This window comes from Mercenaria mercenaria, unplaced genomic scaffold (genome assembly GCF_021730395.1).
Source record: "Mercenaria mercenaria strain notata unplaced genomic scaffold, MADL_Memer_1 contig_1074, whole genome shotgun sequence".
Taxonomy (NCBI): Eukaryota; Metazoa; Mollusca; class Bivalvia; order Venerida; family Veneridae; genus Mercenaria; species Mercenaria mercenaria.
Genome location: NW_026459045.1, coordinates 14137 through 26498, shown reverse-complemented (window position 1 = coordinate 26498; position 12362 = coordinate 14137). Strand labels below are relative to the sequence as shown.

The 12362-nt window shown below is 34.1% G+C and overlaps 1 protein-coding gene across 1 annotated transcript in view; it reads right to left on the bottom strand.

Moving 5' to 3' along the window:
- Positions 1-12362, bottom strand: part of LOC128551421 (protein dachsous-like) — a gene marked incomplete at its 5' end in the record, with an annotated part of 40158 nt that overhangs the window by 15262 nt on the left and 12534 nt on the right. The window contains 4 exons of the mRNA XM_053532271.1: positions 133-318; positions 1396-1914; positions 7866-8176; positions 9419-9628. Coding sequence (XP_053388246.1) covers positions 133-318; positions 1396-1914; positions 7866-8176; positions 9419-9628 — 1226 coding nt within the window. The remainder of the gene's footprint in view (positions 1-132; positions 319-1395; positions 1915-7865; positions 8177-9418; positions 9629-12362) is intronic.

Genomic DNA, 12362 nt, shown 5'->3' with positions numbered 1-12362 from the left:
GGTGAAGAAAGTGATGACAATCAGTAAGTGATCACATAAGCTCAACTTCAGCATGTTGTGCTCTGTCGAGCTGTAGTCAAAATACTTGACAGTACAAGTGAACTTTATACTTTTGAATTGACTTATTTTTACCTGATACTTTGCTTTCTTATTGACATCTAACTTTCCCGCTACTTTCAGCTCTCCAGTAGGGGTCAAACTGAAAACTCCAGTTACGTTGTCTTGAAGTACACTAATGTTGAAGGTTGCTTCGGCATTCATACCGTGGTCTTTATCTGTGTAACTGAATGTATGTATCACGGAACCCTTAACAGCACACTGAAAAACATCTCGGGTAAAAATAAAGGTCTAGCGAACAATAGTTAAACAATTTCGTAAAATATCATAGCACACTTGAATTTTTATCGTTTAAGATAAAAAGAAATAAAAGGGATTTAATATTTGTATGAGTTAGATAATGATGTAAAAATAAAAGGGATTCAATATTTGCATGAATTAGAAAATGATGTAAAAAATAAAAGGGATTTAATATTTGTATGAGTTAGATAATAGTGTAAAAATAAAAGGGATTCAATATTTGTATTATTTAGATAATGTAAAAAATAAAAGGGAATCAATATATATATGAGTTAGATAATGGTGTAAAAAATAAAAGGGATTCAATATTTGTATGAGTTAGATAATGGTGTAAAAAATAAAAGGGATTCAATATTTGTATCAGTTAGATAATGATGTATATAAAAGAATGTATATCAGTATATTGCTAATAATATTATGTTTAGCAACTCAATATAAGTACGGCAAGCAATTTGACTAAACAATTACTCGAAAACTAAGTATACACTTGCCTTTATTTTTTGTTTGAGTATTATTGTAATTCAAATACATTTGAAATATGGACAAAACTTGCATGCCGTTGATACATGAGTATGCATTTTGTGACACTGTAATGTATGTGAAACATTTCAGTTTTACGTTTAACAGCTTCTTTCAAAGTTTAAACATCTGACTGAATATATGGAATATTCCTGAACAAAAACGTCTATTTCTCCATAATTGAAAGAAGTGATGACGGAGAATGTATATCGCCTATAAAAGACACTTTTCTAAAAGTCAAACCATTAAAAACTTTAAAAAATAATTTAACGGCTGTTTAAGGTTTCTGCAATACACACTGAACCTGCAAGCTTTCACATATACTGTTAAGCCGAAAAACCACAATATGTGTACAATTTAGTATTCGGAATCATATATTAAAATTACAGATAGGATAGTGTTTAGCTTGCAAGAACAGTATATTCCTGATATAATCAGGGAGAAAACTGAACAGAAAATAATGCATTCTAACAGTTACAAAGAATAAAGTCTTTTCGTATTTCAACTCGGTACGCTTACCTCATAAACTTTCAATTCATTTCCTTCAGTCAAGTAATTTTCAATTTCAGGAGCGTGTCTATTTTTGTCCGTCACATTTATGTTAACAAATGTCGTTCCATTCAGTTGAGGATTACCTTGGTCAAAGGCCATGATTTGTAATTGATAACTGCCTACTAAGTCGATCAGCGAAGAATTGATTTTTATTTCTCCGGTATTTTGGTCGATAGAAAATTTGCCGTTAAGTGTGTCCACTACCTCGTAATTAATTTTTGAATTGTTTGTATCTTTTTCATCTGCATCTTTTGCTGTGACTTGAATTACAACTGATTCGACAGCCTTGTCTTCCGCCACGCTTGCAGAGTACTCATCTTTAACAAATGTTGGGCTGTTGTCATTCTCGTCGTCAATAAAAACCCTCAAAGTGATGAAACTGCTTTTTTGCACCTTCTCGTTCAGTGGATTGTCCTTTGCAGTTATGCGAAGATTTATCTCCGGCGTTTTCTCATGATCTGTACTATTAGTTACAGAAATAATACCCTGTAAATTCACAAAAACACATTCACATTTGTTTCAGGAGTAAACAAAGCCTGCCATATAAACGTCCTTCAAAAAAGAATCCATTATAAAACAAATTTATTTCCTAAGAAATAATAGAACCTTAAAATGGCGACGACACTAAAAAGCTGAACTGTTTGCAAGAAGTCATCAATTTAATGGAATGGAAAGGTTTTCGTTATTTTCAAGTTCTTTCCACTACATCTGATATTATGTTCAATTCAGCCACATTTCAAATATACTGCTCAGTTTTACATATACTGAAAGAAACTGACTGCATTTAACTTTCATTCTAATATGCTTGTCTCTGTTAAAACACTCATAAGTTAGAATAACAGCTCGTTAACGTGCGGTGACGTCAAAGTTTTTGTTGCGACCAAGAAAGAGCGCTTCTATATTGTATCTACTGTTTTAGATAAAGGGCATATTAGAATCGAAATAATTTATAGCACAACCGTGCTTTAACACTATTTATACACTCGGGTGGTAATACGTCGTACAAATAGTTTCAATCAGGCTGCGCCCTCGTGAAATTATTACAAAAGACGTATAACCACCCATCGTGCATAAATAGTGTTAAAGCACACTTTTGCTATAAATTATTTCTTACATATAAATGTGTTGAGTAAAATATAATTGTCAAGGAAAACACAAGTCACTTATCCTTAGTGAGACTGCTTCAATATACGAGCTTACAAAGAAAATGAAAATGTTGACATTTGCTTAAAGGTATATAATATTTTTTGTGGATGTTTTAGACGTACAGGTTGATACAACGGCCCAAGAAAAGAATACGAAAGTGAACGCGGCTGTTTCTGAATGATGTAAGTTTCTAATATATTATCAATTTAATAAAACTTGTCAACAAACCATTGTCTTTGATAAAGTTACAATAACACTGCCCCGGATGGGCTTGCGGATGAGTTCTGGATAGCACCCGTTACGCATCCGTAGAACTCCTAACTCATTCGTAAGTCATCCGGTGTATCCGTTCAAAAATCGGGGGCATTCGAGGGCAAGGGTGCAAAGCTTTGTACATGCTCAAAATTTTGCCACGGATAATAAATTCTTTACAGTTCTGAAAAGATAGTAACAGATCTTAAAGGATGGTAGCTGTACGGAAGACAATCATTGTGGTGAAATAATACGAGCTATTACAATTTTATTCCGGTTCTAATAAAATTAATTAAGGTACTATTGCAATTGATTTGGAGATTTATAACGTAACAAATTCGCAACGCCCATTTTTCCCTAACACATCCGGAGCATCCGGGGATGGATATCCGGAACTCATCCGCAAGCCTATCCGGGGCAGTGTGATTCTAGCTTAATATAATATGCAACGATCCGGTACCGATGTAACTGTACGTGGTCCAAAATGAAAAATAGTGGCATAATAAGACTAAGTAAACGCCGATGGTAAGAAGAGAGTCTGTGACTGACCGTCCTTCCCTCGTGAAAAAGTATATCTGAATCGGTTTGAAGTTTTCGGAATTTATCAGATTTCATACTGAATAATTCTGCCTAAAATTCTTCTATATGAATATTTCTGAATCAAGCATTTTAGTAACTGAACATTTCTGATTATTTGCTAAATATTTCTGAATGAGATATTAATTTTTAGACGTCTGAACGTGTATGAATAAGTAAGTATGAATTATTCAGATGACTTTTTATCTGAATTATTCTGAGTGCCAATGGACTGAATTTTTCAGTCATGTGAGTTTGTCAGAACATTTCTGAATATTTGCCGAATATTTCTGAATGAAATATTAACTATTTAGATGTCTGAAAGTGTATGAATAAAAAATTATGAATTATTCAGATAACTGTTTTTAACTGAGTTTTTCTTAGTGCCAATAGACTGAATTTTTCAGTCATGTGAGTTTGTCAGAATTATCAGACATATTTGTAAAAAATTTCTATGACCAAGATGAAACAATAAAGTTAACTGGTTTAATCTAAACATATATAAATTAACGTTTGACCTTACTGGCATTACAATGGATAGTGTGTGTTATAGGTTAGGCAATGTGGCAGACTGTGGACACTTTCCATAGCGAATATGGATCACGATTTTAAAATGACTAATTATGTTAAAACATGTTGAAACATGTTTTTTATCCACAATCATGTTAGCTAATCATGTTTTATGAACATGTTCAACCATCAACACTATTATGCCATAATCTTTATTTTCTGCCAAATATGTTTTAATCCTTAAACCAGCCAGAACTAAATTAAAACTGATGTAGTGCTCAGATGCAGCAAGCAATCAGAAAAATGTTCTACCATGTTCAACCATGATTATTCAAGAAATATATTTTCCTACAAAAAAGGTTCCTATGTTTTAAACCCAGAGCTAAAGCAAGATAAATCAAAAGGGGCAGAGGCAGTTGTTATGTAATGCTATAAAAATAACAAGGAATGAAATAAATTTAAACATGTTCAAACATGGTAGATCAAGGCACTAAAACGGCAAATAACTTTGCACAGGTAAGAATTTCATGTCTGACAATAATATTAACGCTGGATTTAAATTTACTTTATAATTTACTGATAATTCAAAACCAGATACTGACAAAACACTAGCTATACACTGGTAATACAATATTCTGTACAATTCAGACTTTAAGAAAGCCAAGATTGTAATTTTCACAATGAGTTAATTTCACAGAGCACTATGTTTTGGCGAAAAAATGTAGGTTTTTCTATTTTGTTCTTCATAATTATTTGCAGCTGCAGTATGTATTTTTTCACATTTAAATGCTGAAGAAATGAATAAGTTGGTATAGTTTGTACTTTTTAATCTGTTTTTGACAGTAAATGCCAATAGTTTTGTGAAGACACAACTGTCATCAGTTTTCACAATTTTGATATCACATTATAAACAATCAATTTACTTTTAGTCGCCTGAGCTCTAGTGCTTTAGACGAGTAATGTTGTGATCATCTGTTGTCTGTTGTTGATCAGATAATTTTTACCCAAATGTTTCAAAAGTAGAAGATAACATGACAGTACTCAAATCAACACAAATTATATTTGAAAATTTCATCTGGAAGTATTTGAATTTGGGCCGAGATTTTCAGGTGTAGTCTTAACAGAATTTTTCTGAAAACTGGCTGAATTCGTCTGAAAATGTTCCATTTTATTGACAAATTCAGACAATCTGAACGTCTCTGAATTTTGGCTTATTTTTTTTCAGATAAAAGTCTGAACAGTTCTGAATTCCGGTAACAGAATATTTCTGAAAACTGGCTGAATTCGTCTCAAAGTGTCCCAATTTAAGGAAAAATTCAGACATGATTTCTGACCATATATTCAGACACTTTCATTCAAAATTCAGCTTAATTTCAGATCCAGTTTCAGACCAATTCAGACATTTTTTCATGAGAGTTTAGTACTTAGAAGTTCTCATTTAATTTACAAGACACTATATATTTCAACGAAATCACAAGCAAGAGAAAGTCTGCTACTTTTTTCATAATAAATATACCGTCCTAGTGATTTGCCGAGACATTGTCCATGCACTGAACATCCGGGGATTTAACACAAATTATATATTTGAACCAGCTATAATGATAACCTCTTAAGTGGCACCATTAACCGGAGGTTTGGACCTCTATATGCAGCTTGTCTGGGCGTATCAGATGCTACAAACACTTGTAAAATGATCTCAATTTGAGGGGTGCGATCATGACTGTTTGTTACAATAAGGCTGTTATTGTTATTATTGTCATTATCAATATTGTAATAAAAACTATCATTATCATTATGCACAACGCCATTGAATATAATTATCATTGTATAAAAATAGGCGTTTAATCAAATTATTCTGTTTCAGTTTCAGATGCTTTATCACAAATGCGTAGCAACAATTACTTTGCACTCAAACACAAGAGTCATGCCATCACACATGTACACTGAACAAAATTCCTAATCGGTCGGTTTATATTTGTATTACTTTTTTGTTAATAATGCATGTATTTTCACGAAATTTTATATGGCGACATTTGAATATGTACTGCATCTAATTATTTATTTATTTTTGGCGACTCTTGGTCAAAGTAACCGCATTAGGCGTTTTGCCTAATACAAGGTATTTTGCACGTGCAGGGAATGTGCACCAGCATGCATGTGTTCATTTACACTTCCGGCATTTCTGACGAAAGGCCTACTAGAAAAACACATATCATGGTGAAATTGACCTAACAGCAATGCGATCGATCTGCCGGAATGTTGCTAGCTAGGACACATTTACGACACGTGTGTAATTATTTTTGCAATTTCAAAAGAATTTTGACGTTATTTGTTTGTAGCTGTTACTTTGATGGTTATTTCCATTTGTAACCTTATTTCAGTTTACAAGAACATTCAGTCGTCGGTTATTTACCATCCGCGTTCTTTTGGCGACATTTAAACCAAGTACAATTCATTAATTCAGAAGTAACCGATTTTGAATTTTGTTGTATAATTCCGACAGCCCAGGCGCGTTGCTCTTGTGTCAATGTCACGATGATAAGTGTTTTTCTAGTAGGACTTTCGTCAGTAATGCTAAAAATGTTCATGAACACGTGCATATTAGTACACATGCCCTGCATGTGCAAAATATGCTAAATTGATCAAAACGCCTCATGCGGTTACACTGGCAGTGAGTCGATTAAAAATAAATCAATAATTAGCTGCTGGACATATTTAAACGTCGGTATGTGAAATTTTGTGTATATACATGCATTATTAACAAAATAGTAGTATAATAAAAACTGACCGATTAGGAATTCTGTTGAGTGTATATGTATAGATACAGAAGTACCTAATTAACACACATAATCTTGTAGTTTTAATCACAGTTACATAAATGTATTCTGTTAGAAACATATTTCTTGCTTACCAAGCGGGAAAAGTGTTTATTTGTCCGAGCACGTGGCATGAAGGCTGTTTTCCTAACAGTCGGGACAGCTTAGATAAAAAACCTCGGTTTTCCATTCCACACTTTCTCTCGGGTAGGGAAAACCCAGTCTAACACAGGAAGGCTTGTAAGAGCCTTATGCTCTTGCCTACCTGGCAGGGAAAGTATACATTTGTCCAAGTGGTAGATATTCCTGTCTTTCCCTAGGGAAAAGCCTTGTCTAAAGCAGCGTAAACTCCGGCGACGTCACATATTACTGACACTATTATGACGTCATAAACCATTAAAGATAATGCAAGCAAATGCCCATTTTTTTTCGTCATCACGATATATTTTGAACAGGCCCGCATCTAAGGCCGGGTTAAGGAGGAGCGTGAACCCCTCCCAACCCCTCGTTGACTGAGAAGTGACCTATACTCATAATACTAAAATGCACCATACTATTCTAGCAAAGAGATAGGTTTTTCTCAAAATTAAGACCTAGAAACGCACCATAGGACACCATTTCATACCTGACCCTTCCCCATCAATAGGGGAGTAACGCCTAGTTTACCTAAAACTTTAGACCTAAACATGCACCACATGTCTCAATTTCATGCCTATATTTCGAAGATTTCTATGGGGAGGGTCCCTGAGTCCCCTTATATGAGGGGAGTATACCCACAAATAAATGCACAGAGGACAGCATTTCATACCTGTATTTCAAAAAAAAAAAATCCAGGGAAAGACCCCGTGATCTACCTAACATGGGCAAAAACGTCCCCTACTACAATACCTCGCTATGAGCATCGGCGGTGACGTTTTCGTTCTAGACTGGTACCCACCCCATAAAAAAATTATGGACCCGGACCTGTTATACGTAATGGGAAAACAAATGATCAAACCTGTTCAAGACAGCGTTTTTTCCAACCCAGTGGAACAGCTAAGATAAAAACCTCGTTAACTCTCGATTTTCCCTTCCACACTGCTCCTCAGGTAGGAAAAAACTTACACAGATGAGCATGTAGGATCCTTATAATCTTACCGTAAATTTGTCTATGGCAAAATGTTCATTGTGATCCATGAAAAATGTGATATTTTGGTTTGGCCCTTCGTCTGCATCTTTAGCATTTACATCTACAAGTTCCTCTCCAGACGGTGCATTTTCTTTTATATGCATGTTATTGGCGTTTGCTATATTTTCAATTACAGGTGGATTATCATTGAAGTCAAGTATCTCAACATGCACTATAACAGTTGAATTTAATGGTGGCACTCCATTGTCTGTTGCAATGACATGTAACAAAACGCTGTTATGTGTTTCTCGGTCAAGTTCTCCTGTTTTTGTAAGTAAGCCTAAAATAATGAAAAATACGATAAAAATGTTTAAACAAAAACGTTTATGTGACTTTGATATTATGACATAATAATGAAAATTATAAGAAATAATTTAAAAGCATAGAAAGCACATTCGGTTAGATTGATTCTGTTTATGAGTGGTACTGTTATTCGCAATTCCTCTCACACATCGCTAACTGAGAGTACCTCTAACATACAAAAACATTGACTTACCTCCATAATCCCAAAGGACCAGTAAATATAACACTATTCCAACTTAATCATCTACACAAGAAAGCCAAAAGTAAAAGCAATATTTCGTAGTTTGCCAAAAGAAAGATTACTCCCATATGTATATGACTTTGTTTATCTGTTATTTCTATGATACATACTAAATTAATGTATATACAAATAAAGGAAAAGGAAATAAAGAATATCTGGAAACAATACAACACAATCATTGGTACATAAATTTACTTTTTTTAAAGACACAAAGACACGGGTGTTTTCATTCTTTAGTCAGTGTGTCTTGACAAAATATATATTATATGATACTAAAGAACAAGAAATCAAATGAAAGAAAATCGGCGGGGAGTAGTGGGGATTAGGTGTGGGGGTGGCGGGGGGGGGGGGGGGGTGGAAAGCAAAATACTAAAAGGCAAACAGCTAAATTATTTTAGTGGGAGAGGGTGGGAACATAGTCTTATCACCACCTATCTATACCCCAAGCAAGTTTGAAGACAATACCTTGAATGCTTGATAAGTTATGCTCCAGACACGAAACAAAATGGACAAATTTGATACAAGAGCTCAATTTATGACCTTAACCTTTTTGCTCTGCACATTGTCTCATAGCCAACTACCTACAAACTAAGTTTGAAGTAAAGACCTTGCATGACTGTTTAGTTATGCTCCGGACACGAAATATGATGGCCAGTTTTGACATTTTATCTCAATATGTGATCTTGACTTTGACCTACAGAGCCAGTTCAAATGCTCTGCACATCGTCATATTGTCATCTACCTATATGCCAAGTTTAAAGTCAAAACCTTTAAAGGATATAAGGTTATGCTCCGGACGTGAATTATGACGGACAGACAGACAGACGCACGCTCACATAATACGTCCCGCCTCTTCAAAACGGGCGTTTAATAAAAATGAAGGTAGCGAAAGAATGAATAACTTTATGAAATAAGGTGCGAGGAATACACTTATGTCCGTTTATGAAGAATACAAGGTAATCATGTTTGAAAACATACCTGTTTTATTATCTATGCTGAAGGAAGTAATTGGGCTAGGTCCGTTCGCTAATGTGTATATGATTGTTCGGTTAATGTCCTTGTCTGTAGCATGGATTGTGACAAGCGGACTTCCATCATTGGCGTCTTCTCGCACACTTACGGTATATTTGTTGTGCTCAAAAACAGGACTGTTATCATTGATGTCTTTAAGAGTAATTGTCAGTGTTGCTGAAATGTTGTATACATACAGATAATGTTAAACGTGTAACAATATAGGTTCGAAAGAGGAAATGATATATAAGAGCTATCAATAGATGTTCGCTCCAAGAATATTTGTCGAACACAGTTATATGAATTTTTAATCTCATCCAATATATACAGTACTAGTACCATATAAATTTGGACACAAAGACACATGATATATATATATATATATATATATATATATATATATATATATATATATATATATATATATATATATATATAAAGAAACCTCCTACAAGACTGTAGTTTGGCCACAACTAGAGTATGCCTCTACGGTATGGTCACCACACACAAAGAAACATACGTAAAATAGAAATGGTGCAAAGAATAGCTGCCAGGTGGGAAAGGGTCAATATTCATATTATGATAGTGTAACAAACATGTTAAATCATCTCATTTGGCAGACACTCGAGGACAGGCGGACAATTGCTAGACTTTTCATGTTTACAAAATCGTTCATGGTTACGTAGATATTCCAATCCCTCCGTATCTAGAACAGCCATTGAAACGAACACGTCATATGCACGACCATTCCCTTAGGCAGATCCATACAAACATTAATGTTTTTAAGTTCTCTTTCTTTCCATACACCGTTACCCTATGGAATCAGCTGCCACCCCTGATCGTTAATCAGCCTGATCCTGAACATTTCAGACATGCTGTTTACGCATCCCACTACTATTAAGTGACTACACCCTGTTTTTATCCTGATTTTACTCTTGTTAATACATTTTTATCTTGCACTTTCTTCCTTTTGACATCTTACTGTCATTCTTTTAACTTTTATTCTGGCACAGACACGCACCTGCTAGTTATACCCGAAAGGGGTGTCAAGCAGTATACATACATCGTATATATATATATATATATATATATATATATATATATATATATATATATATATATATATATATATATATATATATATATAATAGAAAATATTAAAAGTTACTCCTGGACAAGTATATAATAAATAAAAAAGAAAAACATCCAAAGGGTTTCCTCTATCTGTATTTCTGTCTACCTACCGGTTTCATATCATAATCATCAGGGCAGACATATAAAAAATGTGTAGTTGCTAAATACTGTGGATCCATGTTAGAGCATAGATCTAAATGTTCACTAACAAGACAAATGCCTGTTAGTGAACATTTAGATCTATGCTCTAAAATGGACCCACAGTATTTAATTTTTTCTTTTTATAAATTTCATAATAATAATGTTTCAGCTAGGTTGTCTAAGGAACGTTACTTTTTTGATATATTTAAGCCAAAACTAAACAAATATTGATGACGTCATAAAATAACGTTGCGTACAATTGTGTACACATGTGACGTTGCGTAGCAACTACACATTTTTTATATGTCTGCCCTGATGATTATGATATGAAACCGGTAGGTAGACAGAAATACAGATAGAGGAAACCCATTGGATGTTTTTCTTTTATATATATATATATATATATATATATATAGAGAGAGAGAGAGAGAGAGAGAGAGAGAGAGAGAGAGAGAGAGAAAATAATTAAAGCAAAAATACAAGAGAATAACTTACTGTTAGATTAATAATATCTGTCATGTGTTTACGAATCGGATAGAAATATCCGTCCCGATGGCACCTGCGCATGGGCGGTATTGAGGCTTGCCGAATTACCGTCCATGCGCAGGTGGCCGAGGGACGGATATTTCTATCCGGTTCGTAAACACATGACTGATATTTTTTTCTTGCATATCATATACATGTTAGCATTTTATTCTGGCAGATTATTTTTCTTGAATACCGTATTTTACAAGTAACAGGTAGAAATGCTAACGTAGCACTCTTTCTTATTGTAGAGAATGAACACAATGCGCGGGAAATTAATGTCCGTAAGCAGAAATGACGTCTTGATGTCCATGATGTTTCGCGTTACGCACAATAAGAAAGTTTCACTTATGTTTTATCATTTGTAGCGTAACGTTATGTTCTTACGGTAATCTAATGTATTTGAATCGAGAAATGTACTTTAAGGAACGGAGAAAAACTATCAAGGTACCTGCTTTTTTCGTAATTTACATAATTTCTGTTCACGGGCGTTAATTTCTCGCGCTCTACTATAAGAAAGAGTGCCACAAAGAAAGTATTTCTACCTGTTAATTGTAAAATACTGTATGCAAGAAAAATAATCTGTTGGAATAAAATGCTAACATGTATACGATTATGCAAGAAAAATATCAATCATATGTTTAAGAATCGGATGGAAATATCCGTCCCTCGGCCACCTGCGCATGGGCGGTAATTCGGCAAACCTCATTATCGCCCAAGGCGCAGGTGCGATTTGTTAACACATGACAGATATTATTATTCTAATCATTTAATATTATCCTTGAATATAAAGAAGCAAATACTAACTCTAGTATATGATTTTAGTTTTAGTTCTTGGTTACTGTAAACCATCTAAATTTACTTAATATTACTTATATGTCTTCGGCGATTTAAAGGTTATGATGTGAAAAACACATTTTGATACATTCATATAAAAGAAATGGTATGTACCAAATTGCACAAAAATGATATCTTTAACTTTTGAAGTTATCGTTTGATAAACATTTTGGTTTGAACTACAGTGTTACATTTCCTGGGTTATACAATATTTAGTGAACACACAGAACAACAACTATTTGCTCCCTCAAATTACTTTGTGGTGAATAAGAAG